Below are 27,228 nucleotides of genomic sequence, written 5' to 3'. Positions count from 1 at the left end.
GTGTCTTGATACAGGCCAGAAAGCTGAAAGGAAGTTGTTTAACTGGACCTTGAAGAAGGGAGGTGGTATGCACTTACTGAGATGATTTACCCCAAACAATATTCTTGTGCTCATCTCATTCCCACCGGCAGCAAACAGTGGCAGTTTGGCTTTTCATTGACTGTGAGACAGATTATTTGGGATCTACTGAATCCTTCACTGGAATAAATTGAGTGGCTTGGTAAGTTGTGAATATTTCTAAGGGTGAATGAAAACCTGTAGACAACAAGGTTAACAGACTCTTGGAAATATCTGCCTTTTTATTATGTTAAACAAGAGTCATTTGATATACTGGATTCTTTTTAAATTACTGCACTTGTTTAAATGATGTGACCAGTGGCTAACTTGACTTTGCTGCATGATGTTTGTTTTTATCTACCAAAGGGGGCAGCACTGAGGCCTCCAGTAACTGTTCAGCAGCCTCAGAAGATGAGAGATGGCATTCAAAGTAACTTTCATGATGTTTTTTAACTCCTGGTAAGCTCATTGCATTTTTTTATTACATCTAATTGGATTATCATTATCTGGTATATATTCTTTGGAAAATATGTTTAATTCAGTCAGACTGGATGAATGATGTCTTTTAACATCACAATTTTAAGTCTTTTCATAAATTTTCATTTTTACATTGGCTTGAACTTTGACTGGGGTATTTTGACACATAGCTTGCTTTAATCAGCATTTGTCCGATATGTATTTGACTGCTGATTTGTCCTGCTGGTAGGTCAACAGCCACCACAGTCTGAAATATTTTGCAACCGATAACATATTTACTTCTCAGGTCATGATATAATTATTTAAATCTCCATCCATCAACTGTGACTAATTTTCTGTCTGAGCTGAAGAAAGGTCATTCCACAGCATAATGCTGCCACAACTGTGTTTGACCGTGATAATGGTGTGTTCAGGGTGATGCATCTCAGCATTAACTCTCCGTTTTGTCTGACAGCCAGAAAGTTGACCTCGTCTCATTAGAGCATCTTCTTCGTCAGGCTTATTATGATCCCAACATTACTTGCGGCAAATTTAAACAGCAAGCTGGACTTCTTCTTCAGCAATGGCATTAGTTGTAATATTGGCTGAGATTTGTATGGTGCATGATTAATAGGTTTCCTGTCAGCATACTCCCCCAGGCAAATTTTCTATCTCAGCAGCAACCTCAGAGCTGTGGTGCTCTTGGCTGCTTCTCTTATTTATGTTCTTCTTTGGCTGACTTGTAAGTTTCTGAAGACAGCTATGTTTGGTTGGTTTTGTCCTTAGGCAGAGGTTTCTCTTTAAAGAAATAGTGATGGATCATACTCAAAAGCAATGGCTCTAAAAGTAGTGAATTAGAAAAGAATCGGTTTTCACCTTTGTTTCATATTGTTGTTCAGTTCTTACTCTCATCGATCCCGCCCTGCTCACGGAAGAACCTTGTTTCAATTGTCAACATGGCAGCCTTGTGGCTAATTACGTGAAGATATAGGATCATACATTATGTGAAAACAGAGCAGAGGACAGATGTGACAGTCCTGAAATAGGTCATATTCCTTCCATTTTAGATTTAGCTAAACTCCAAAGGATGAGATTTTTTTTGTATCCATCCACCAGGTTATACTTCTCAACAACCTTTTGTCAAAAACCTAATTTTGTTGATCATAAGTGATTTATAGAAGCAATACAAAGTGGATATTTTTTGTAGGAACTATTTTTAGGGGTGTGTTCCTCACTTTTTCACACAGGGCAGGGGAGGTCACTATATCCCTACGTAACTCTTCAGACAAGACAGTACGCACTGCAAGCACATTTGAAATTCATCGGGATGTTTACGTGAAATGTTCTGTAGGTCTATTTACTTAGATACAAACAATCTTCTGGTCTGTTTATTCAGATATTCCACACATCTGCTTGCTATTAAAACGGGCCACTGTGTGCTCACAAATCCTTTTTAGGTACATGCATGGTAACTGTGTTCACAACCTTCTGACTGTATTTAGTTTAGTGAATTTTACTGCCAAATATTTACTGCCCATAAATCACTTTAATTGATTTATGTATTTTTTTATGATACACTTTTTCATAAGGAATAGAGCACATATTAATATTCTTTGAACACAACACAGAAATGCTTGGATCTAAACTATGCCTTGGAGTTATGTGACTGTGAATCTCTTACCTTGGCTTAATGTGTCTCTATTAAAATAAAGTAATTATTGGTAATAATGTAAGCTGATTTACAGATGCATGCAGTCTTTAACTTGGTGGAATAAGGAGCTTTGTAGTTTAGCTCTAGTACATTTGTGTTTTCAGCCGATTTTAATTTTACACAGACAGACAGACAATTTTACAAAAAAAAAAAGAAAGAAAAATAATTGATATATTGATTAATTTATTCTATGATTTATTTCACAGGTGGTTCATTTTCCTGGTCATCCATGTGCAGCTGCTCAAAGCAGTAAGATTCTATAACTTAACAGTTCTTTTATGTACATTTTAAATATTTTAAAACAGAATATGTATGTACCCTTTTTTTTAGAAAATGTCCAATAATTTCAAGATAAAAAACAAATAATGCTAAATATCATCGACTATGCTTTTTATTTATTTATTTTTATTACACTATTACTTAATTGTACATGTTTTCTGGCCATTTTGTTTGATAAAAAACCTGGCAGTGCCCTGTTTCACTAAAAGTAGCACATCCATTACATACTATAATGTCATATATGCCCCTATAATATATTTTCATCAGCTATAGTAATCCATATTGTGTACTTTCAAACTGAAACTGTATGAACTGATGTTCCGTACGTAAAAAAACCCCGTCAATGTTGATTTGAGTATTAAAAGTAGTTAGCTATCTAGCTTTAAATATGAGTCTTGCATAGAAGTACGATTTAAAGTTCTATTTCTTATTTTCTGTAAACTTTGTCACTCCCATTTCTGTTACTGCAGTTTCCAGAATAAAGTTTACATTTGTATTTCACAAACAACATTTTGCCACAGTGACAAAAAGAACGTTGTTATTTACTGAACTGTATACATGCAGGACTCATGTTAATACTATTTGCCTTTCTGCTTCACATACTGTCGCTCTCCTAGTCTGATAACTGTTTTTAGACCTTATGTCATTTGTTTGCACAAAGAAGCCTTGGTGCAACTGATGCACCTAAAGGCCTGTACTGAGTTTTTATGTGTTTCTAACATGTGTTGTCCAGAATTCAGAGTTTTTTTTACAGCACAAAATGCTGTAAATTAGCAAGTCTATTATGGTTAAAGGATGGGTGCCATTTATACATTTTTTTTGGTTATTAAATTACTAATAGAATATGTAATCACAGTATTTTAAAATCAAACATCTTTATTTAGCTGGTTGACTAGCGTTACAGTTATACTCCTCCCACTATCTAAAACCATGTGGGTTATGTTAATTAGCCATTGCAACTTGACAGTGCATAAATTGTGTACTTTGTTTTTTCTACTTTAGTAAATGTAAGAGTTAATCTGCCCACACAACGTTGTTGAGTTTAAGTTATGCAAATACAATTTTACAAATTAAAGTACATATTGTCTGTGAGTCACCCTGTGAGTTCAATTTTTTTAGATTGAAAAGTGATTATCTAAAAAATAAAATCACTTCAGGAAGTAAGGGGATAACTAACTAACAATAAATATCTCTCTTGACAGGGTGAAAAAGTCTACATAGATCTAAAATAAAGTGTCACCTTACTGAAGGAAAACCATTTATTTCCTTAGTATAAAGTACAATATTGCAATTAGTCTTACCATGCTGACCTTTTTTGATCCACTAAGCCAAAACTAAAATTCTACATTGTGGAGATGTATAGTCTTCTCACCATGTTCCCTTGGAAATTTAGAGCAAAACTAAAACGTTAGACAGATTTATAAATAACTGTTCATTGCTGGTGGCGTACACTCACCTAAATATTTAGGAACTTTTGAGAAAACTTTGTGGCAAAGATATCTATCCTGCATAAAACTCCCACAACACACACACACACCTGGCTGCTGGTGGGAATATTTGTGAACGAAAAGCTTAGCACAAACAAATTTGCAGCAAGGTCAGTGTACTCATATCTATTCAGGTATGTCTGGGAACACTGATGCATCTGAGTGTTATCTGTAATGTTTCCCGTTAGTGGAGGAAATAGGTCAGTTTTCAACAGTCAGGACTTCTCCAAGTAGCTGCAAAGTTTACTGCTCACAAAAACTGTCTGTGTTTCTTAAGGGGGATACTGAAGGCCCATGTCAAGGCAGAGACTGCTCTCAGTGTGTGTGTCATCCTGCTAAAGGTGCAAGGGTAAGAAACATGGGTCATGTTTTTCCTCACCAAACTAAAACAATTCCCATTTTGTCTCATACTGATGTACACATAACATTACACACATTGTACATCCATTAATTTATCGTATCAAAATTTTTTTCATAACATTAATAAATTGTATTTATTTTGTAGGGACCTCCAGGGAAACCAGGAAAGCAAGGTATTCAGGGTCCAATGGGACAAAGAGGACGAGTTGGGCCTCAAGGGGAGAAGGGAACAGTGGGCGCAGCAGGATCACATGGCCTACAGGGGCCAAAAGGAGACCGTGTTAGTGCTCAGATGAAAGTTTGACGTTTTAATTATAACAGCAGGGGCCAAGAAATCAACGTTGAATGTTGCAAGATTTAGCAGCAATATTGCAAATATTTATCAAAATAGGTTTGTCAGTGGTGCTGTGTAGTCATCTTGTTTTTAACAATTGAATTGTATGTTTCAGGGTTTGACTGGTGTTCCCGGTTTCACGGGTCATGAAGGATTTCCTGTGAGTTTGTTTCTTCATGTGTTTACCAATATCAAGAGTCAATATCCTAACAATATCCTTCAAAATGAGCAGCAGGGGAGAAAATTAGCATTTTCAAAATTTGTATAAGTTATTGCCGAGTTGAATGCTTCTCACCTCCTCTTTATGTTAAAATGAAATTTGATTATTCCTTTGATCACTGTGTTGGAGATCTTTGCTTGTTATTATCTATCATGTGGCGTTTTTCAGTCCCTGCCTTACTAGTTCATGGTTAATCCAGCTCATGTTCATGGGAGTGTTTTTGCGACCTCTAGTGGAAACTTGTTAGCAACACTTAGTAAAAGCTGCCAAGTTGATTTTCTCCACTGCTCATAAATATGCCAAGATTTAGACTTCATTTTTGCAGCCATACTCTACACAGCACTGAAAGTAAATGTTGTAGCATTCCTATTTAGTGCCAGTTAGGCCTTGGATATGAACTGAAAAACTTTTAATTGTAATTTGACACTACTTCATATTGCTCTTAAGGGCCACCCTGGAGCAGGGGGTGAGCCTGGTTTACCAGGACTGGATGGCTGTAATGGAACAAGAGGTCAACCAGGACCAGATGGTCTGCCAGGACTGGATGGCCTCCATGGGCCACCTGTGAGTACATCTCAGTTATTAAGTTAGGGCAACATTAAAGAAGCAACATGAACATACTAAATATACAAACAAATGAAAAGACAGTATAACATCTAAATATCTAAATAAGCATATGCCTTTTTTCACTTCAGCATCCTGAGTTTATCTGACAGGCATTAAAAAAATACATACATATGTACAACATGCATTTCTTCTGAAACATGAGTATTTCTTATTTGAGCTTTTGCTGTCCTCTTATCAGGGACCAAATGGTGCTAAAGGAAGCAAAGGAACACCTAATTATACTGGTGCTCTTCCAGGTCCTCCTGTGAGTATTTCTATTCAGCAACATTAGCTGTTCTCCATCAGAAGTCTTGTTTTCTGAGCTTCAAAGTCTATATTGTATGGCACTTAGTGTACAAGGTCCAAATTTTTACATTTCACTCCAAATTGCTTTTTCATTTGCTTTCCCCTATTCTTGTTACAGGGTGAACGAGGTATCGATGGAGATGATGGTCAAACAGTAGGTTATAATTTTGACTGTAACGTTACAAATTTCCACGGTTAGGTATTGTTTTTATGTCCATTGTATTATTACAGTGTATTTAGCATCAGATTAAATCTCTTTTCTTTTTATCTTTACTGAACTCAGGGAAGCCCAGGGAACATTGGGCCTAAGGGTCTTCGTGGCCTTCAAGGACTTCGTGGGCCTAAGGTTAAACATCTTTATGTACATGTTTATGTTATATCCTTTGCTTCAGTGCTTCATTATACAGGTACAAAATGATATTTGACTCCTTTAGGGTGTAGAGGGTCCTAAAGGTGTGAAAGGATCACTTGTAAGTAGCCCAAAGATCTATGCCTGTTTTTTTTACAACTTTACACAAATAAACTGACATTAGAGATTTGTTTGTCCTGCAGGGTGACCCTGGAAGATCGCCTAGAGGTGAAATTGTAAGACATCATTCTGTTGTTTGGTGACTGTTTATTCAGTGTCTTTTTCTGATTATATTGCATGCATGTGTTAATGTTTTACTCTAAACTCCAGGGTGAACAAGGCCCACCTGGACCACCTGGCCCACCTGGACCAGAAGAACAGAAAGGATATCCTTCAGAATACATTTTCCATAAGGGTGAAAAGGTAGCAAAAAAGTTCAAACTTTACTATTAAGTTCATTGTAGCTTTTATATAGTGGAATAGTTTTTGTAAAAACTTAAAAAATTATGCATTTTATAGCCACATTTCAGTACTTTTTGCCTTCCAGGGGAATAAAGGTCCTCCTGGACCATGTGGACCAAAAGGGAGTCGAGTAAGTCTTACATTTTCTTTCTTTTAGCTGTCAGTTGTGTGAAAAACAAAACATTTTTTGTTTTTCTTTTTTTTTTAAAATTAGAGTACCTACAGCCCTAGTCAAACGGGACCTAAAGGAGAGAAGGGAATCCTGGGATTTCCAGGGGATAGAGTAAGTCCAGTAGATCATACTTCTAGTTGCTATTAGAAAAAAATAACATCTATTTAAAATCCTTTATGCAATTTTTAGGGTAGACCTGGACGGTCTGGCGGAGACGGATTGACTGGACATGAGGTACACCTGGTGTACCATTAGACCCTCATAAAGCCTAGTTTGTACTTTCACACAGGTTACTGTGCACTGCTTTGGATTTTAGGGTGTCCCTGGAGACAATGGACTTCCAGGGCTCATTGGAAGAATAGGAGAAAAGGTGAACTAAATAAAACATCCAATCAGTTTGCTGTGCAGTTGTAAAATATTTTTTTTAGTCTATAATGAATTTTAAATAGCAGATAGCTATACAAATATATGAAACTTGACACCAATTGACTAATTGTCCATCATATAAAGCATCACTTGTTTTCTGGTTAATGGTGCTCCAGAGAAATACATTAAATTAGAATGTTATTGAAAAGTTCATGTACTCAACAAAAACACAAATAGTACAGAATGTTACCAATATAGTGATGTTTTCATGTATCAGTATGCCACTCATAATGGTTTTCTGCTTACAGCTAATGAAAGCACAACATTTAATTTCTTAGACAATTGGAATATTACATGAGACCAACAATAATAATAATAATAATACAGAAATGTGGGCTTAGCGAAAATAATGATTAAAACTCACTAAAGGATGTTATTTTTAAAAGGTGCTTTCAGCCATCAATGAGAATTTATTGAACGTAATGGTATGTCAAAATAGAAAGAAAACATGCTTTTGTCATGTACTGCCCTCTGGTGGTTACTTACTTAAATGTAACAGGATAACCGTCTATTCCTAGATGATAGAATGTTTTTCCAATTGTCCCATTAAGTTAACAATAATGTCTTTCGTGTGTGTTTGTCATCAACAGGGTTGGCCAGGGGATCCAGGTCCCCCTGGTTTTACACAATTTCATAATGGAAGTGATGTGAGAGGTGAGACCAAATCATGACCTGCTTTGAACTTTTCCTATAACAGTATCCAGAAGCAGCCAAAAAAAAAAAAAAAAACTGCAGTAAATTGACATTCCAGTGAAGTAAAGATTACTTTAATACCTTACATGAAGTATTTTGTCTTCACAGTTTTCTTTTTAGAGTACCCATTTGAAACATGACTCACTGAAAAATGCAATTCAGTTCAAGTAATTCATGTATACTTATTAAAACACTTATTGACTCTTTATAAGACTAAAGGACAGAATCATATCTGATTACATTTATTCAGTTTGGTCAAAATGTATAATATTCAGTGCGATTCTTTCGCACTTCTTATGACGACGGAATCATCACATCATATTCATCATATCTAATGAATTTGATTCAGATTGAAATCCAGTGAAAAGCAATTTGGTTATACTCAGTAATAAAGCAACAAAGATCCAGTTGATAATAAAACTGCAGGCAGAAGAGAAAGAACCTAGAAGCTGTTTTGGAATGAAATGAATATAAATTACTTTGTTAGGACACTCAAAGACACTTTACAATGACATCAGTCATTCCCATTCACATGCTGATGTTGGCAAGCTACTGGATTGTAGCCACAGTTGCCCTGAGGCAGTCCAACAGAAGCAAGGCTGCTCTACTACAGTAGTGCCATCAGCTCTTCTAACCACCTTCAGCAGGCAAGTTGGGTGAAGTGTCTTGTCCAAGGACACAACAACAGAGATGGATGAGGCATGGGCTCGAACTGGCAACCCACTGATTGTTGGTCGAACTGTTATCTCAGGGACTACTGTCCTGCATATTTTAGATGTGTCTTTGTTCCAGAACACCCTAATAAATGATTGCATAGTTTCCTCTTCAGCCGTCACATACTGCAGAAGCCTGTTAATCATTAGCTTATTCAAGTGGCGCAGAAGGGAAACACCTAACCTACAGGGCAGCGGTCCCTGAGGACCAGAATTGAGAAACACTGCTCTAACATTAGATTTCTTCCTAAGTTACAATAGTCTACAGACTTAAACCACAAACAGAGGTCTTCTAGCTCAGCAAAGAAAGTTACCTGGAAATCTCTTATGTTCTCTCCAAGATTTTTACTAAGTAAATAATATAAAGAAAACTTCAAATTTAAGTAATTACACTGGAGCATCAGTTCATATTTATGATAAAACTGAAAGGCATTTTTGTCTTAGAAATGCTGAGGATTGTGCTAAGGAAAATGATTATTTAATGCTAAAAATACACTTAATCTTACGACATGTGTAAAGGGATAGCCAACACTTTATTTGGAACAGTTTTCTGTGGAGCATGGGGGAAGCAGGGCCTTTTCCTCCCCCATTGACACAACAGAGCAATAAATTTGCATTCCAATGGGAGTGGGGGCTACGCAGGTGTCTGTGAAATCTCATCTTAGGACGTTTGGCGCCAGGGATCTTCCGTATCAGGCAGCGATGGGCACGAAGTGGTCCGCCCTCTTACTTAGATAAAAAAACAGACACCTTTGCCATAATGAGGGGACTGTCCAAGTTTTCTGAGTCCCTACGGAGTTTCTAATAGGTCAAAGAACGGAACGCCTTGACTGCATATATTAAATAGGGAAACACCTTTTTCATTTAAAAAGTACAGGTCAGCAAGCAAACGGAGAGTTTTTTCATCTTTTCTCCACGTGGGCGCCTTTGTCTGTCTCTGTGTTTGTCTGTCTACCCCTTGTGTGTGTTTTTATTTTTATGAGAAAATGCATATCTCTGTTCCTCTGCAGTTTTGTTGTTCATTGCTTGGTATGGAATTAAACTCTGTGATCTGTGACGTCAACACGCTTTGTTGTTGTTTCGTTTTAGCAGCACGCGGTCGCTGCACTCGCCAAGGACTCGGAAGATTAAAGAGGAAAAGAGCCAAACGTTTTGTCCAAAGCTAGCAATTAATTGATCCTCTTTCCTTAACAATTGCCATATCAGATGACTAAAATAACAGATTTGTTTTGTTCTATGTTTAATCATGTAAGGTCCTAAAGGAGACCGTGGATATCCAGGTGCACCTGGGTTCCCAGGAGAGCCTGGGTATATGGGTATACCTGGCCCTCCAGGCCCACCAGGTTTACCAGGTCAGAGTTTAAATATGAATTCATTATTTACACCCAATTATCCTTACAGGGATGAGAAGGTTTGGGGTGGGAGGTTTGGCACGTAACTGAAGCGGAAATTGGGTGAAAAGCGGGGAACTTCAGGGAAAGTTCACCGGTCCATTACAGGTCGAGAATTTAAACACTGTCCTATAAATAACAGTTTACCCAAGAATTTTTTTGCCTCATCATAGATGCACATAATAGTGCAGTTTTTGTAAAATTAAATAAATAAATAAAATGAAATAAAATAAATAATTGATGTTGTAGTAATTTGTATAATGACTTCTTTAATTTATTAATTTGTCATGCTCTAAAAATCTTTGTTAACATAGGTTGAAACTGTAAGAGTCAGGCTTTCATCATGTGAGGTCTCACAAAATGTTCCTTTCCTCTCTAGAGGCACATGGCCGACCTGGTCAACCAGGTGACCCTGGTGAAAAGGGTGAGAAGGGAGAACCAGGGACATACGATCCAAATGAAATACATTTCATTCATGGACCCAAGGGAGCAAAAGGACATCAAGGAGAAAGAGGCCCTGATGGTTGCCCTGGTCCACAAGGTATTCAAGGCTCCTTACATATATCAATCTTATATCTATAGATTCCTGTGCAAAACCTTCAGTGAGTCATTATTTGGAATGACTTTGTTTCTGCTTTGTTTGTGGTGATGCTGTGACATTCGCACTGGGATCTGACCAGGATGTGGAAGTAATTCCTCTAAATACAAAATACTCAAGTCATAAAAAACCCCTCTGTGGACATAGTTTATGTTAGTCAACATGTGTTATTTGGCAATCTCACAGATTATTACTGCGAGCCTGGTTCTCCAGGGGAACCTGGTGAAGATGGACCCAGAGGATTTTCTGGAAACAAAGGCCTAAAAGGAGTTAAAGGTAATTTGCCTCTCTGCATGCTGTGTATATTCTTTGTAAAAATAAAATGTTTTCTGATAAGTTTAATTTTATTAGCAAATAGGCAAGAAATTATTAACAGTAAAGTCATCACTAGTGGTAAAACAAAAAAACTTCAGAGGTTGCAAATTTTAAAATTGTATTCACATAAGTACCAATATTATAATCAGCTAATAGCTCTTTTAAGCTAAGTCACTGGTTCTTTGAAACGTTCCATCTGAGGTGAAAAGGAGAGAGGCAAGTCAAGTCATAGTTTTGACAGCCTGTGGATATAATCTCTTTTGCAGATGATAAGTTTATCCTTGGGTGTGCCGATGTCCTTAAGAAATTAAGTGATGTCCAGGGTTAGTGGAATCTGCTGAAATGTGGGAGACTGTTCTTTGTAGTTGGTCACCTTGAAGATTGAAGAGATACATTTCTATACTGAGGATGTTCTCTGCGCCCCACTATACTTCACAGGTCTTTTTTTCTTTTCATCAGTACTGTTCTTCAACACCACTGTGAATGAGTTTGTCACAGGACTCTGGCAGATATCTGGGGGACAGCAGTAAGCCTTATTACAGTGTGCAGTGATACATTCTTTCCTTCTCTGTGTCAGATTAGTCAGCATGTGAACTAGAATGTTCTCAACATTCTCTTCTTCTCTGTGTATGCAGATGACCCAGATCTCAGTGTGCTTTGATTCTTGGAAATTCATCAGTATTTCTTTGGTTGTTGTGATTGTTGCACTTGCTTGGCTTCCTGTGTTTTTTTTCCAGAAACTATTTTAAAACTAAAACACTAAACTTTATAATTTCTATTTCTCTATTTTTTGTCATGAGTATTGAAGTCAATATTTCACTGCTGCCAGAAAGCCCAGCTTCTAAATTAAAAACAAGAAGCTATAGCAGTTTTTGCGGTCACTACTCGTAAATGATTGAACGCTCTGCCACTTCAGAAAAAAAGGAGCAAAAACTCTGACCATTTTTAAATCTATGCACTTTCTTGCTTTAGCATTTATGTCCAGTTGTACAGCGCATTCATATAAACAATATATATTTTGTTCCCCAACTTTTTATTCTTGTACACATTTATGTGTACAAGAATAAAAAGTTTCATTTGTTTGCTGTATTTATATATATTTACAGTTGTGTGTGTGTATTCATGAATAGTGATTTGAGACAGTAAATCATTAAGGTGGGAGGGGAGTGAAGATGGTGTGAGTGGGGGAGCATCTCTCCTACAAACATTCTGTGGTTTGTCGTTCCTAAAGTTCATATTTCATGCACACAGTGAACAACACTGTTGTTCACTTTAACCCAATTAAACCCATATTTAATTAGATTAAATATGGGTTCATTTTTAACCCAATTTGTGCACAATGATTGTGTGAAAAGCTAAGCTAGAATCTACAAAACAACATTCTTTTGTGAGTGCTGTATTTGTCTGGAGAGCTGAGATTAATCCATCATTTGCTCAACTTTTTTCTCAGTAGACCAATCTTGATCAAAACAGGCAGGTATGGCAGAGCTAATATATGAGCGATTGGCTTTCTTAAAACACTCTGTGATGAAGAGTTAGTGCCACCAGATGGTATCCACTGAAACACCTTAACCATTCTTTTTCTAGGTGCTAAGATAATTACAATCAACTTAAGGCAAGTGTGGACAAGACTGGCCTGAGGTATGAGAATCCTGCTAGGCCAGCTGCTTTCTTCTGGTTGATTTTACAGAGTGCATGTTGAAGTGACGTTATTGCAGCTGTGTGCTGTCATCTGTATCTTTGAGTATGGTTTACTGGTTGTTCATTTCTATGATCACAGGAATCTAAAATAGTGATTAATTGTCTGATAGAAAAATGTATGTGGGATTTGTGAAAGTGTGATTTCATTAGCTGCCATATAAGCGCAGCTTAAGATTAGAATATCATGAAAAAGTTCAAAATTTGTGTCTGTGATTTCAGAAAATGAAACTTATGTATTACATAAATTTATTACATATGGAGTGAAATATTTCAAGACTTTATTTCTTGTAACTTTGATGACTATGATGTAGTGTCTGATTGCACTTTATATCTCAAGTCTTCAGAGCATGTTTCTGGCCTTACACTTAGAGTGAGAGATAAAAAAAAAGTAAGAAAGTCTGAACGCGTTTAAAGACATGCAGGGTTACAAGCTGCCATATAAGGAATGTGTGTGCAGAGTGTGCTATACATAGCTGGAGCTATGTTTAAAGGCAACAGAGCCAAATATGGGAGTTAGGGTTTAGGTAAAGCCTTTCCGCAGGCTAGTCAAGCACAGTAACATGATGGTCAATGAATAAGTTTGGGGGCAGGTGCCAAGTCCTGCTGAAAAAACAAAAACAAATCGGCATTTCCATAAAGCTCGTCAGCAGGAAAACAATGGTCTTAATTTCCTGGTAGATGGCTGTGTTGAATGTGGACTGCAGAAACACAGTGGTCCAACATCAGGAGATGACGTGGCCCCCAAAGTCATGACTGACTGTATAAACTTCTCTGGACATGAAGCAACATGGACTCCAGAAAGAGCAGCTGTCCTGACAAGACATGGTGGTGCAAAACATTTTTTTCCTAATGAGCAGAAATTTAACTGAGCTAATTGAGGAGACTTGTTTGCAAAGCAAATAGAAAAACAGAAGCAAGCCAAACGTAGTGAAGAACGGGGATGAAGCACCAAGAAATTATTAAAACCCTTGGGTTTTAATAACCCACCGCCACACTGTAGTGTTTAATAATTTGTCATTTCAATCCTGCAGGTTGTCCAGGGGAATGTAAATGTGTGCATGCTTTGAGGGCTGTTGGTCCACCCGGTCCACCTGGTTATCCAGGATCACCGGGATTTCCAGGAGCTCCGGGACCTCAGGGGGACCCAGGACTGAGGGGAAATGATGGCTCAAGAGGACCAGATGTAAAGACAACATTCGTCACTGACCAAATTTTATGTCAAAAATTGTACTCTATTTTGTAATCATAGAAAAATATTTGATATTTACCTTTTTTGCAGGGCGCACATGGTTTCACAGGTCTAAAAGGAAGAAAGGGTGAGAAAGGTGACACGTATGTGAGCGGTACTAAAGGTGAGTGTGTTTGTGTTCTGAATGTGTATATCAAGTTCTTTTTCCACCAATTTATTATATTTGGCGGAAACACTGCATGTTTTCTGTTATTTAAAATGACACTTGATAAATTATAGGCATGGTGCAATAGGTTTCATACAGATTCGACCACTGCATATACTTTTGTCTTGGGAAGGTGCAAAAGGGGACGAAGGAGAACCAGGATACGCTGGTCCTCCAGGGAGAACAGGTGAGCCTGGAAAAGATGGCTTCCCTGGTCTGGTGGGAGAACCTGGTCCACCGGTAAGTATAAATTTGTTTCAAACTTTTATGTATATTTTAGGAGTTATGTATAGTATAAGCAGTGAATTTCTAGGGCTTTGCTACTTTTAGATTACACTCTGCTGGACACTTGTTTTTACATCTACTCTAAATAGCACTATTTCAATGGATTCAAGGAAAATTGACTTTTTGGTGCAAATCTATATATTTGAAGAGTTCTGGCTATGTGGGACGCCCTGGACCCAAAGGTTATGCAGGTCCTCCAGGACCCAAAGGATTCCCTGGCCCCATTGGTCCCCCAGGTCCTGGATTTCCTGGCCTAAAGGGAGAACCTGGACTTCAAGGAATTCAGGGACTTCCAGGGCTTCCTGGAGTCCCAGGACGACAAGGTCCACCAGGTCAGATCTTACGCTGTGCTAATATGGTTCTCCCATTTCTACTATAGCCAAAGTTTCTATATGAATATTGTACTTTTTTTACCAGGTGAAACAGAGCCATGCTGTCATGAAAGCCAAATTGGACCACCAGGGCCTAAGGGTGAGCCAGGGTTACCAGGTAATTCTTCTTGAAATTTAAGGTCAGAAGTAACTGGCTGTTTTGTTTCTCACTTTTTTTCTGGACAATAAATCAAATCACATTTGAGTCACAAAAAAAATATTCATGTTCAATGCATAAACTTGTGTTGAATTTTCAAATTTAAGGTGTTCAAGGTCAACCTGGAAGAGATGGCTATCAAGGAACTCCAGGACAACAAGGACCTAAAGGTATAAAGGGAGATGATGGAGAAACTCTGACTGGACCACCAGGTACAATTCATATGAAAATACCTTCAATTTAAGCTTTTTGGAAGATTAAGCATCAGTCTGAAATGACAATTGTTTGAATCACAACTATTTATTGTACCTGGCTCTATACAATTTTTCCTAAGGATCTATTGGTGTAAATGGAGATCCAGGTGACCGTGGTCCCACTGGCCTTAGCCTGGATGGCCCTGAAGGTCTTCCTGGGTTACCAGGACCCCATGGCAGAAAAGGGGACCCAGGACACATCCTTTCAGCTTGGCCAGGTCCAATTGGTGCTCCTGGACCACAAGGAGCTGTGGGGTCATATGGAATTCCTGGAATCCCTGGACATCGAGGATCACCAGGTAATTTAATGAGCCAGAACGGTATGGCACGGATTGGGAGTACTGGTGAGATCTTTGGTGCCTCCTGAGACAAGATGGCTATTTCCTCGTCTCAGGGGGCTAATCTATTCCAAAGACATCTACTCATCTGATTAATTATAGGCCAGTAACTGACAGGGCGGTGGAACCAAATGAGAAGGAGACAAGTCACTTGTGTTAGTGTTGGAGAGGCTAATGACACATATAGCTACACAATACTGTATTATTATACTGTATTGCTGTAATGTGAAGTTTCCCCTTAAGCCATTTCCCAAATGGCTTAAGGGGAAAGTTTTACTACCTTCTGCATCTTTAATCTTAGACTTTTCAAACCTGGGTAAGATTATTCTACACTAATGGCATAATATTTGAAACCAAATTTTGTGACTTCTGAAACCTTTACGTAATGTTATTCCCCACAAATAGTTTTCTCAGAATAAGAAGCTGCAATTGAAAGCCAACTTCAGTTCCATATATTACAGTATTTTGTAGCATATTTGTAAAGATAATATACTGTATTTTCAATAAATGTAAATGGATTGTGACCAATAAGATCAATGGGCTAGTTTTCACAGAAGGCAAGTGCGACTCATGAAGGAGCAGACAGACTAGAAGTTGCAGTTGCGAGTGCCTTGTATTTATAGTGTGAAAAAAATTATATACATATTTACAACAGTGGAAACATCCAAATGGCCATATAAAAATGCACAAAAAAGAAAAAAAAACAATAAACAAAAACCAACATTTATCAATCTCACAGTTCCAACATAAATGAACCCACACCCTTCAGTTCATCTACCCCAAACTGGGGTTGATCAGAGGTCCCAAGCAGATTACTAATAAAATGCTTGGTGCAGTGAAGGTCATCAGCTGACCAAAGTCAGATCAGAGTGGGAACAAAATTGTTCATTAGCTGCAAGGAGCCTCCTACCAGCCTGGCAGGAGAAGCAGAAGTCTTCCAGCATCAAAAGTGCAATCTTTTCTTGGACTCTAGCTCGCCATCGAACCTGGCCTGAATAATAAACAGGACCACTTTCTCAGTATTTATATATATATATGTATATATATGTATATATATAAATAATCAAAACATTCTAGTGTGCACACAAATTCATTAAATGGCATTCTTTGCACTATAAATAATTCTAAAACAGTCAATTTCTGTCAATATGCATTTTCAATATTTATAAAATTAAATATAAATTACATCCATGAAAAATCCAATAAATATGCACCATATAAATTAGTTAACATGAAATGTAAAAAACCCCAAATCTAAACAAGTGCTCAATAAATATTTAAGGCACCTTATTGTCCATCAAATGGGTTAACAGTCAGTCATTTAGCAGCTACACCAACAAACAGTGACAACGAGCTAATGCTAAATCACACACGGAAACACTCACCAATTCCGCAGTTTTATCTCACACAAACAGATTTTTTTCACCTCCTTTATGGCTCTCAGTAGTTGGTTTCTACAGTTCAGCACATTGTGTGTAAGCATCATACAGATTTAAGGTGAATGATGAATGACACAACGCTCAACTAACCTGCAGCTCTGCTCCTCCCAAAGCGTCCTAACGTTTCATACCTCCCGGCTCCTGCTAGTATACCTTGTCTGATAGGCTGCGATGGTACATGTGACACTGATTCCCAACAGCGACTGGCGGTGTGGAAATCTCGCGAGAATCGCTGACATTACATTAAAGATATCGCGAGATTTGAGATAAAGGGGACAGGGAGTGGAGAAACCGGATAATGGGGGAATGGAAGTTAAAGCCGGGTTACACCTGTCTATGTTTATACTTTATGTAATTTTGGATTACTGCAAATTCTATCAAAAGAGTATGTTGCTTACAGATATTTCATGTCAACCATTTTTCTTGATAACGTTTTCTTTAAAGAAAAAAGCATGTATCTAACAAAGTAAATAATGGTTAGCATGGTTAGCATTTCCAATAATAATGCTAGGCCATCAAGTGCTGACACCAGACAATCCAAAGCTAATGGAGCCTATTTGTCCCAATGGACAGCAGAGTAAATATTCAATGCACGGGGTGACCAGCCTCTTCAATGCTTATGTAAATGTGCGCTGCCAGTTGCTCAGCTTCCTTTGCTGACCCATCATTAATCAGACCAGTAGATGGTTTTGGAATAGATATAGCTTCCTGGACAAGGGAGTGGGTGAGCAATAATCTTAATTTTGGCCCTAATATTGTGCCATACATGGGAATACAATAATGCTTGCATCAAATTAGACGTTTTAAATGTTAAATTTCAGGAAAAAACATTAACTTGTATGAAACTTTATATTGTCTGTAATAGAACTCTTGACCAATTCTAGAATGGAATTTCAGGATTACAAGGCCCACCAGGACCCCAAGGTCACAAGGGAGATCCTGGGGACAGTGGAGACCTTGGAGATCCTGGTGTCCAAGGTCCACCATGTACTGTTTGTGAACTAGTAAGTACGCCTGGACCTCCAGGACCTTCAGGGCGCCCTGGTGAACAAGGAGTGCCAGGTGAGCACATGATGGTCATCATTAATGATATTGAGAAATAAATATTTTTCCTAACTTTTTGCATATTTTGTAATGTTATCAAGGCTACCCTGGTCAGAAAGGGGTGAAGGGAGATGTTGGTCCACCTGGTCGAGGACAGAAGGGTTTAAAAGGTCATCCTGGTATTCCTGGGGCTCCTGGCCCAGCTGGACCAACAGGGGTTGTTGGTCCTCAAGGAGACCCTGGTATTCATGGCTTACAGGGACAGAAAGGTAAATCAGTAGTGATTCATTGGCATGTAATTCTTCAGCAAACAACTATGCAATCCTAGCTTCCATGCAAATTGTAACCCAACCCTAGCATGTTTTTGTTACTCCAAACAACAGCTTTAAAACATTTTTAAATGCTTCTCATTAGAAAAATGCTTTGCTTATTTATTTAGGTGAAAAGGGCTTGCCTGGGAAGCCTGGGTCTAGAAGTATACCTGGCAATCCTGGGCCTCCAGGGCAACCAGGTGAAAAGGGAGAAAGAGGTTTTCCTGGTCGTTATGGAAATACAGGTGATCCAGGATTTCGTGGTAAAAAAGGTAAACCAAAGAGGAAAAAAAAACATTTAGTACATTCTTCCCTTCTTTACATCTTCTATAATTTACAACTTGTGTGCGTGAAATGCATGATCATCTTTTGGATACCTTTATGGCCTTGGAACAAATTCAAAAAAGACAAATTAAAACCACTCTGGGACTTAAATGTAAAATGCCATCCACTTGGAATTCTTTAAATATTTACTGACATAACCATTGACTCTGATAACTTTTCTACTCAAGGCAAACTACACCACTTCCTGTTTTGAAACCTCTTTGTCTTATCCAATAAACAAATTAAATTCCCAATAATCAACTATCTTGTTTAAATTAACATATTTCCCGGACTACTGCTCCAAAATAAAAGTTATATCACAAAGTAGTAAAAATAGAAGCATTGGACTGTATTTATTTAAATACGATTAAACATGAAGGGGGCCACATTTATGTTAACGATACGACCTGGAGACACATGTCCAGTTACCTGCTTTTCAATTAGTCAGAAATTGTCGACCCTTCCTGATAGTTTCTGAAGTACCGAGGTCCATGCTCTGGTAGAGAGGCAGTTGCATTTCATGATTTGGTAACAGAAAGAAAACTCTAAGAAAGTTCGCCTGCAGATTTATTCATATTCATCTCCTTGGCAACTGCCAGGGTTAACTGCACCGTTGACAAGCCTCTCCCGGCAACACGTTCTTCAAGCGCCCATCTGTAAACTCCTTCCTCCAGTTCTCGCCATCTTGCTTTTAACATGATCTAATCGTCTTTTAAAAGACGATTAGATAATGTTTGCTCCTTGGTTAATGTCCGTCAGAATGAATTAACATTTAATGCAACAGTTAAAAAAAATGTGTCATGAAGACGAATAAGACATGTAGGTCACAAGACCATCAAAGCTATAAAAAAGGTATGACTTACAATCCGAAAAATGTGGTTCTAATAGTAGGATTTGCATCAGCGGTTTTTACAATTTATTGCTCAGGTTATTTTTTTCTTTCTTGTTTTGTTAATTAGCCACTTTGGGCAAAATTTTATTCAACTACAATTTTTTTATTTATTTTTTATTTTTTGTAAATTGCATGTTTTGACTTTGGCTGGTAAAACACAGACAATCACAGCAGAATATAAAGTCTGCGTTATTAATTAATTAATCAGACAAATTTTTCTTTATTTCTTCAAGGCCATTGCCATTGATTTGGTTCTAGTGTTGCTCTTTATTTACATAATCTGAAAAATCTGAGGTTGTTTATGAGCTCTGTGATCTCCCCAGGCTCAACTGGACCTGTGGGAGTCCCAGGATTATGTCCAATTGTCAACGTGACAAAAGGTCCTTCTGGATTTTCTGGAAGAAGGGGGCCTCCTGGTCAGACAGGGCTTGCAGGCAATAAAGCTTTAATTATAATATTTTCTATCATGATATTTTACATTCTCCAATGTTTCAACCTGTGGCACATTGCATATTTTTTCAATATGTTACATTTCTTCCAGGATACAAAGGCAGCACAGGCATGCCTGGCGATTTGGGGCCTGATGGATGGCCAGGATCACAAGGATTAAAAGGATTTGCTGGTATTCCAGGTAGAGAAGGATTATCAGGACTCCGTGGACTTCATGGGATTAAAGGGTTCCCAGGTCCAAGGGGGTATTCTGGGAATACTGGAGATCAGGTACACAATATCATCTAAAAAATTGAATAATGGGTTTTTAAGTTACAGTGTTCAATGGCGGTCGGTTCAGACGGGGCACTGCCTTCATTGATGTGGAGGGGGCGGGGGAATTTTAAAATAATCTACATGATTAAAAATGTATTTGCCCATTTTACTTCATAGTGTGTGCCTAAATGTAATCTGAATTATTTACACAAACTAATTCTCATCCAACAATGAATTTTCCCCAACAAACAGATTCCTGTCAGTTCTCCTTTATGGTGCTTGACCAGCGCCCCAGAAATGCAGCTAACTAGCCAATCGTGTGCGGTTGCTGGGGAAAAACATTAGACATTTTCTCCAATCAGTATCGCTGACTTTAATATTTTATGTGTATGGAGCTAAATTAGTCTCAGAAAGATTCACAAAGCATACAATGAGATCCACAAGCGTACAAGAAGATTTGTAAGAGCACCACATAATTCACAAATCCATTACACAATGCATGAATGCGTACCTCAACATTTACATATACTGCTCAAAAAAATAAAGGGAACACTTTAAGTGTTAAACACCTGTTTAAGTGTTCCCTTTATTTTTTTGAGCAGTGTATATGTAAGCAGTTTGTCAAATTTACATGTTTCAAACTACACAAGTAGTAATAAACTGTGCATACAAATCTGAAAATATGCTTGCATGTATTACGTGTTAATGAATCTGTCCACACTAGCGCACGGATCAGCTTGCTTGCGCTTTAGATTTTTGAGACTTTCTTACTGCATCATCAGCGGTGAGGTTCTAGAAAAATCTATTTAGTATGCCAGCAATTATTGTGCTCATGCTGTCAGTCCAAACACTCGTCTTATCTAACACAACACTCAACCTTAATTGTTCATCCCCACAGTAGGTAGGCTACATGAAAATGGCAATTATGAGATTATGAAGATCAGCATAACCATGTCTTGGAGCCCACAGCTTGGTCACTAAGGCTTTTGTCTATAACTTCACAATAAAATACAGATTTCTTTGAAATATTAGACATTTTAGTATTTAGAATATACTGTATCCTAAAATATGTGTTCCTGCTTTGTTCTAGGGAGATCCAGGACCAGCAGGACAAATTGGTATCCCTGGCCTCCCAGGATTTCCTGGTGAAAAAGGTAAGAAATAAGATGGTGTGCTCTAAATCAGTGGTGGTGACTATGCAGCTGATTTCATTTTGTGAAGAAAAGATAAATCTATTGCAGTATGTTATTTTCCATTTAATTTCTGTTTTTATGTGATGTAACTCTTATGACGTTTTATGCTGAAATAGAATTCGCAGTGAACAGAATCACTGACATACATTTTAAAATGATTAAAAATGTATTAATAAATTCTCAAAAAAGATCCAACTTCACGTTAGTTTTGTACTCTCTGACTGCATTAAAGGCCTACCATAAATATAGATGAGAAAATAACAGTTCTTTGTCAAATAATTTGGTCTCTTTTATATTATCACTTTATTTACACATTTCTGATTACCAAATGAGACAAATGAGTGCTAAATAACACCTGTACCACTTTAGCACAGGACCAGACAGTCCCACATATTTTTCCAGCCAACCATTCACTATATTATGATCAACTGTTTATAAAATGTTTTTACAAAGACAGAAGTTCTTGGCAAACCTACATAATTCAGTTTGTCAAACTCATCTGAATGGTGCAAGGATTCTGGAGGTTCCAGAGATGTCACCATTTTTATCACAGATGGAATCCGATGCTTCTTAATTAATTTTTTCAACTTCGTTTTTGAATAAACCTTAAATTAATTGCAGGACTTATTAGATGAGGGTTCAGGGGTACATGTGGTAAGAGAGTTGTCAGCCTTTCACTAATATCAAATAAAGTCCGGGGAATATTAGTGTCTTACTCGGTGATATAAGAAAATATGTGTTTTAATTTTTTTTTATTTCTAAGTATTGGTATAGAGACTCTCTTTACATATCACATAAGTAATCATAAATAGTTATACAGTTATACGGATGCGGCATATTTCCATCCCTAAAAATCTTATAGATAATTCTAATAAATCTGTTTTAGGTAATAAAGGCCAATCTTATGGGAGACCTGGCCCACAAGGACTCAAAGGGTTACCTGGGGAGGTTGGGCCCAGTGGTAAGTCCATGTCTAAAAAACAGAGTGCCCAAAAACTTTATTCTGACTATAATTACAACTTAACAAAATTGCAGTTTAAAACCAAGTTTATTTTATCTAGTACTTAGAGGAAGTCCAGGACATCCAGGTGACCCAGGACCCAGGGGAAGGCAAGGGCAACCAGGACATCCAGGGGTTGCTGGGGAAACCGGAAGACAAGGAGGGCCAGGTGAGTGCCACTAAAAATTGGGATAATAATTTATACAACACAGCATTAAACAATGTTGGTGCTATGATAAAAAAAAATTGTTATAGTAAACACTTTCTACATTTGTGTGCTGTTGTCCTTGTAATTACATGTGTTATTTCTTTCAAGGGACCTGTTCTGTGTCATTCATGCTCAGTTGTTCATCCTATTGATAAAGAATACTGCTTCATGGTAATATTCTAAAAATCTGCATTGTGACATAAGATGTCACTGTTCCCTTGCTTCCCTTCTACATGAAATAAAAACGTTAATGCATTAATTCATTATGCATTGTACTGTAAAAAGTAAAATATATTTAATCACCATATATAAAGCATGTTTTTAAAGAGAAAATTCAAGAAATGTATCTTTAAGCAAAAACAGCCCCAAAAAATCCAATCCTGATTTTTTTAGCTTGCTGTGTTGACCTTGTCATTACATGTGCATCCCTAGGCTCTCCTGGGCCCCGAGGTCTATCAGGGCGCCAAGGCATTAGAGGTCCTCCAGGTGACGAAGGAGCTGTGGGACCACCTGGCCCCCCGGGCCCATGGGGCAATCCAGGTTCAGTCATTTTAAAAAGCATGACTAACTGATCATACACATGCAAACACGCTGAGTGTAGACATTGTGATTTGTGATTACTTGTTGTGCCCATCATTTAATTTCTTTAAGTATTTTTGACAAATACAAGTACTGAAGTGTTATCTGGTTTTCGTTCTTGATAAAATTCAGACATGGGTTCCATTGAAGATAGGAAGTAAATGCTGTAAAGGAAAAAGCTGACATGGTGTTCATCAATAGGTTTTTGTTGCATTTAAAGGAAGGGGAAATTATTTTTAGTGCCAGTCACACACAACAGCATGTGTTTATGTTCCCTTGTCATTTATATTAGGTCCCCCTGGAACACCAGGTCTGGATGGATTGAATGGGCTGAGAGGTCCAAAAGGGATGAGGGGAGCAGATGGTAAGAAACAATTGACAAAGATTACACTTCAATGATAAGTAAATCTCAAAATCAAAATTCAAATGACAAATACCATGTTATAACTGCCTTATTAAAATCTAGGTCAAGGCACTTCTGGACCTCGTGGACAAAATGGTTTACCTGGAGCCAAAGGCGCCCGGGGCATCTCGGGACGTGCAGGGGCAACTATTCCAGGGGTTAAAGGCCAAACTGGGGCACCTGGGAACACAGGTCTGAAATTCATTCTGTATTTACAGTGCCTATAAAAACCACTCAAACCTTTAAATGTTTAATCTTTTTATTTCTTTTACTTATCAATTATAAGCAACAATAATTGATTATGATAAATTACAAAAAATCTTCTAATGTAAAAGTGAAAACAGATTTCTGCAAAATAGTGAAAACAGATGCACTATTAGTGAAACAAGATGCATAACATGAAAAAAGTAATTGCATAAATATGCACCCTTTACAGGTCAGTATTTAGTTGCGAAATTAGTTATTTCATTTGTGACTTGGCCTCTTAGATTGTAGTTTGCCTTTATTATCAAGATACAGGAGTCTGACTGTGTGTTTTCTCCTGCAGGTTTTCCAGGAATACCAGGAACACCTGGTAGATCTGGCAAAGTCTGCCAAAACCCCCTTCATGGATCTCAAGGAGATAGGGGCTATGAAGGGCTCCCAGGACCCTCAGGTTACTATGTTTTGCTTGTTATATTTACGAGTTATGAACTTTATCTTTGAAAAAAACTTAATAGAATATAAGCTGTGAATTCACATGTAGGATTTGTAACTGGGTTTCCAGGTCCTCCTGGTCCACCTGGGCCACCAGGTGGCAGCATTTCATACAAAGGAGACTCAGGACCAGATGGCCATCATGGACCTCCAGGTTATAAGGGAAATAAAGGCGTTCCAGGACCTCCAGGGCCTCATGGCCACAGTGGCATTCCAGGACCAAAGGGTACCTTTAAATACAAGATACATGCCAAAAATATTCCAGGGTGCTATTGGCCAGAACTAAATGTTTTGATACCCTTTCATAGGTGAGAAAGGTCCTGATGGGCTAAGGGGCCTTCAGGGACCAAAAGGTCAACAGGGCATCTCTGGACCTCAAGGTTGTAAGGGAGAAATTGGCCCAATTGGAGACCCAGGTGGTTGGCACTATGGCAGAATAACAGAAATAAGATTATAAACTATGACAACTAATGTACTGAAGGATTTGGTTTTCAGTAAAATCATTCTTTTCTTCTTCTAGGTGTCAAAGGTCAACCTGGTGATTTAATCACTGTAGATTCAAGGGTTCCTCCCCCTGGTGCCCCAGGACCAAAAGGCGTTTCAGGAAGTGTAGGAAGTCAAGGGTATGTGGGTCGTCCTGGTCCTTTTGGTCGAACAGGTGAGAATGTTTTTTGTTTTGTTTTTTATGGGTTATTTTTATCAGTTTATAATTTATTTGTGTGTAAAGTATTGTCACTTTTAATTTTATTATTCGTTTTTCTTTCTGTTCCAGGACAAAAGGGTCCTAAAGGGTCTGTGGGCTTTCCCGGCATACCAGGCCCTCCTGGGTTAGATGGTCCCTATGGAGACCCAGGTGATGTTGGTGAGCAAGGATACACTGGGCCTCAAGGTAAACAACATGCTATCATGTTCCCATCCCAAAGATACTTGTAAGAACATTTAAGAGCTATAACAAACTGGAAAACAATGACGAGTGTCCTGAGACACTTCATTGGCTCGTACGTTTTTCTTTATTCATCTCCTCCCTTTTCAGGTGCCCCTGGTCCTCCTGGTGATACAGGCGAGCCTGGCCATAGAAATCAACTTAGATCAGGCTTTCTTTTGGTTATCCACAGCCAGTCAGTTCAGGTACCAGAGTGTCCTGCAGGTAGCAGCCAGCTGTGGGTGGGATACAGTCTCATCTACCTGGAAGGACAAGAGAAGGCTCACACACAAGATCTGGGTAAGTCTACATATCAATTGCTTGTCCTCTATGAGGTGTAGTTTGTAAAGTTACACAGTCAAAAATTAACAGCAATTATTTGGGTTTTTTAGCCTGTCATAACAGAAAAAAGGGAGTTAATTTTTCTGTCATATTTTTGGCATGTTATTTATTCATTTACAAATGTCACAATTACAAACTAAATATTTAATTAACAAGCAAAACATTTAGTTCACAAACTAAATATTTAGTTACCGAAATTCATATTTAGCACAAATCTAAATATTGCCATCTCCCTAAAATAATGACATAAGTTTTAAAGGCATTTTGTTTCAAATTTCATTTTTTAAAGATTTGTCCCTTGCTTGCAATATTATTGGAGCAAATTTCTTTGCACAAAAATTTAAGTGAATCAATCTCACCGGCAGGAATTTAGATCAACGAGATCCAACTTCTGTTTTGGTAGTCAACTCCTGGTCATCAGGAAGTGACTGTTTTTTTTTTTTTTTTTTGCATATTTCACATATTTAGCTTGCCGACTAAATATTTAGCCGGCAAGCTAAATATGTGAATTAAATATTGTTTGTAAACTATTTAGCTTGCTAAATAATCATTTACTTTTAAACTTTTACATTTATAAATTAATGAATGACAATACAACTTTGAAAAATGAAACCAATTTTTTCTGTTACTAAAAACTAAATCACCATATCATTGTTGTCAAGACAGTTTTATTATTTTATACACAGCACCTCACAGTCTTCTAGCTTAGTTTAGAAAAAAATATATATATTTGTGTTTTTGACCCCATTTTTATCAACTCCATGTAGGTCAGCCTGGCTCTTGTCTCCCCGTTTTCTCCACCATGCCTTTCTCCTACTGCGACAAAGACGCATGCTACTACTCAAGTCGCAATGACAAATCCTATTGGCTTTCCACTACTGCTCCTATATCAATGATGCCACTCTTTGACCAGGAGATAAGCCTCCACATCAGCCGCTGTGTGGTGTGTGAAACCTTTTCACCAGCAGTGCCATTTCATAGTCAAGACCAAGCAATTCCTCCCTGCCCAGACGGCTGGAAGAGTTTATGGACAGGATATTCCTTCCTTCTGGTGAGTCTCATGAAAAGCTTGAATGTGTTTAGAAATGCCTTATGAGGTCAACTCTTCTTATCTAACACTACTGCTTTATAGCACACAGGAGCAGGTGATGAGGGTGGTGGACAATCTTTGGCTTCCTCTGGTAGCTGCCTCAGAGATTTTCGAACTCATCCCTTCATTGAGTGCCAAGGTGCACAGGGTTCCTGTCACTACTTTTCCAATCTTTACAGTTTTTGGCTAACTACCGTAAGAGATAGAGAGGAATTTGTCCCTGTAAAGCCTGGTACCATCAAAGCAGCTGATCAGCAGCGGCACAAGGCCAGTCGGTGTAATGTTTGCCTTCGGGATTAATGATTCTGTAGACTTCAAGCTGTAACTCTAGTTATGTTAAACACATTTGTGATATTTAAAGTATTTAAAACCAAGGGTAACCCAACAATGTACAAGGCCATAAGCTCAGGTTTCATTTAAAGGCCAACCTCTAGTTAAGATCACTGTCTAACAGCCACCAGATGCCAACCAACTGTCTTGTCCTTTTTTTGCTTTCTACCTTTAGTGCAACATGTTTTACAGTTAACTAAACAGACAATAAATCAATCTGACTGTACAACAGAATATGTTTTGCTTGACAATCACATCCTTTTACTTTCTTCATTAAATAAAAGTTCCTTGGATAAATGACACATTTTAAAGATT

At 37.9% G+C, this 27,228-nt stretch overlaps 1 protein-coding gene across 1 annotated transcript; it reads left to right on the top strand.

The window, feature by feature from the left end:
- Positions 1–128: 128 nt before the first annotated feature.
- On the top strand, positions 129–27,215 carry LOC102236892 (collagen alpha-4(IV) chain-like). Its single transcript, XM_023336028.1, has 48 exons — positions 129–220; positions 424–516; positions 2,431–2,473; positions 4,268–4,339; positions 4,496–4,630; positions 4,800–4,844; positions 5,352–5,468; positions 5,710–5,775; positions 5,935–5,970; positions 6,100–6,162; positions 6,251–6,286; positions 6,369–6,401; positions 6,496–6,588; positions 6,713–6,757; positions 6,842–6,910; positions 6,989–7,033; positions 7,116–7,169; positions 7,816–7,879; positions 9,885–9,983; positions 10,402–10,563; positions 10,703–10,711; positions 10,807–10,896; positions 13,668–13,819; positions 13,916–13,988; positions 14,164–14,270; positions 14,464–14,647; positions 14,733–14,804; positions 14,951–15,055; positions 15,178–15,396; positions 17,772–17,936; positions 18,020–18,187; positions 18,358–18,501; positions 19,769–19,879; positions 19,987–20,165; positions 21,241–21,304; positions 22,230–22,304; positions 22,405–22,512; positions 22,984–23,091; positions 23,423–23,494; positions 23,597–23,725; positions 24,081–24,188; positions 24,300–24,455; positions 24,538–24,645; positions 24,750–24,887; positions 25,002–25,118; positions 25,263–25,451; positions 26,261–26,544; positions 26,626–27,215. Exons 2-48 carry the CDS (start codon positions 476–478, stop codon positions 26,881–26,883), a joined length of 5,010 nt encoding a protein of 1,669 aa, XP_023191796.1. The 5' UTR covers positions 129–220; positions 424–475; the 3' UTR covers positions 26,884–27,215.
- Positions 27,216–27,228: the final 13 nt, after the last annotated feature.

This window comes from Xiphophorus maculatus, chromosome 6, assembly GCF_002775205.1.
Source record: "Xiphophorus maculatus strain JP 163 A chromosome 6, X_maculatus-5.0-male, whole genome shotgun sequence".
Classification (NCBI taxonomy): domain Eukaryota; kingdom Metazoa; phylum Chordata; class Actinopteri; order Cyprinodontiformes; family Poeciliidae; genus Xiphophorus; species Xiphophorus maculatus.
This window is presented reverse-complemented; position numbering and strand designations above follow the sequence as displayed.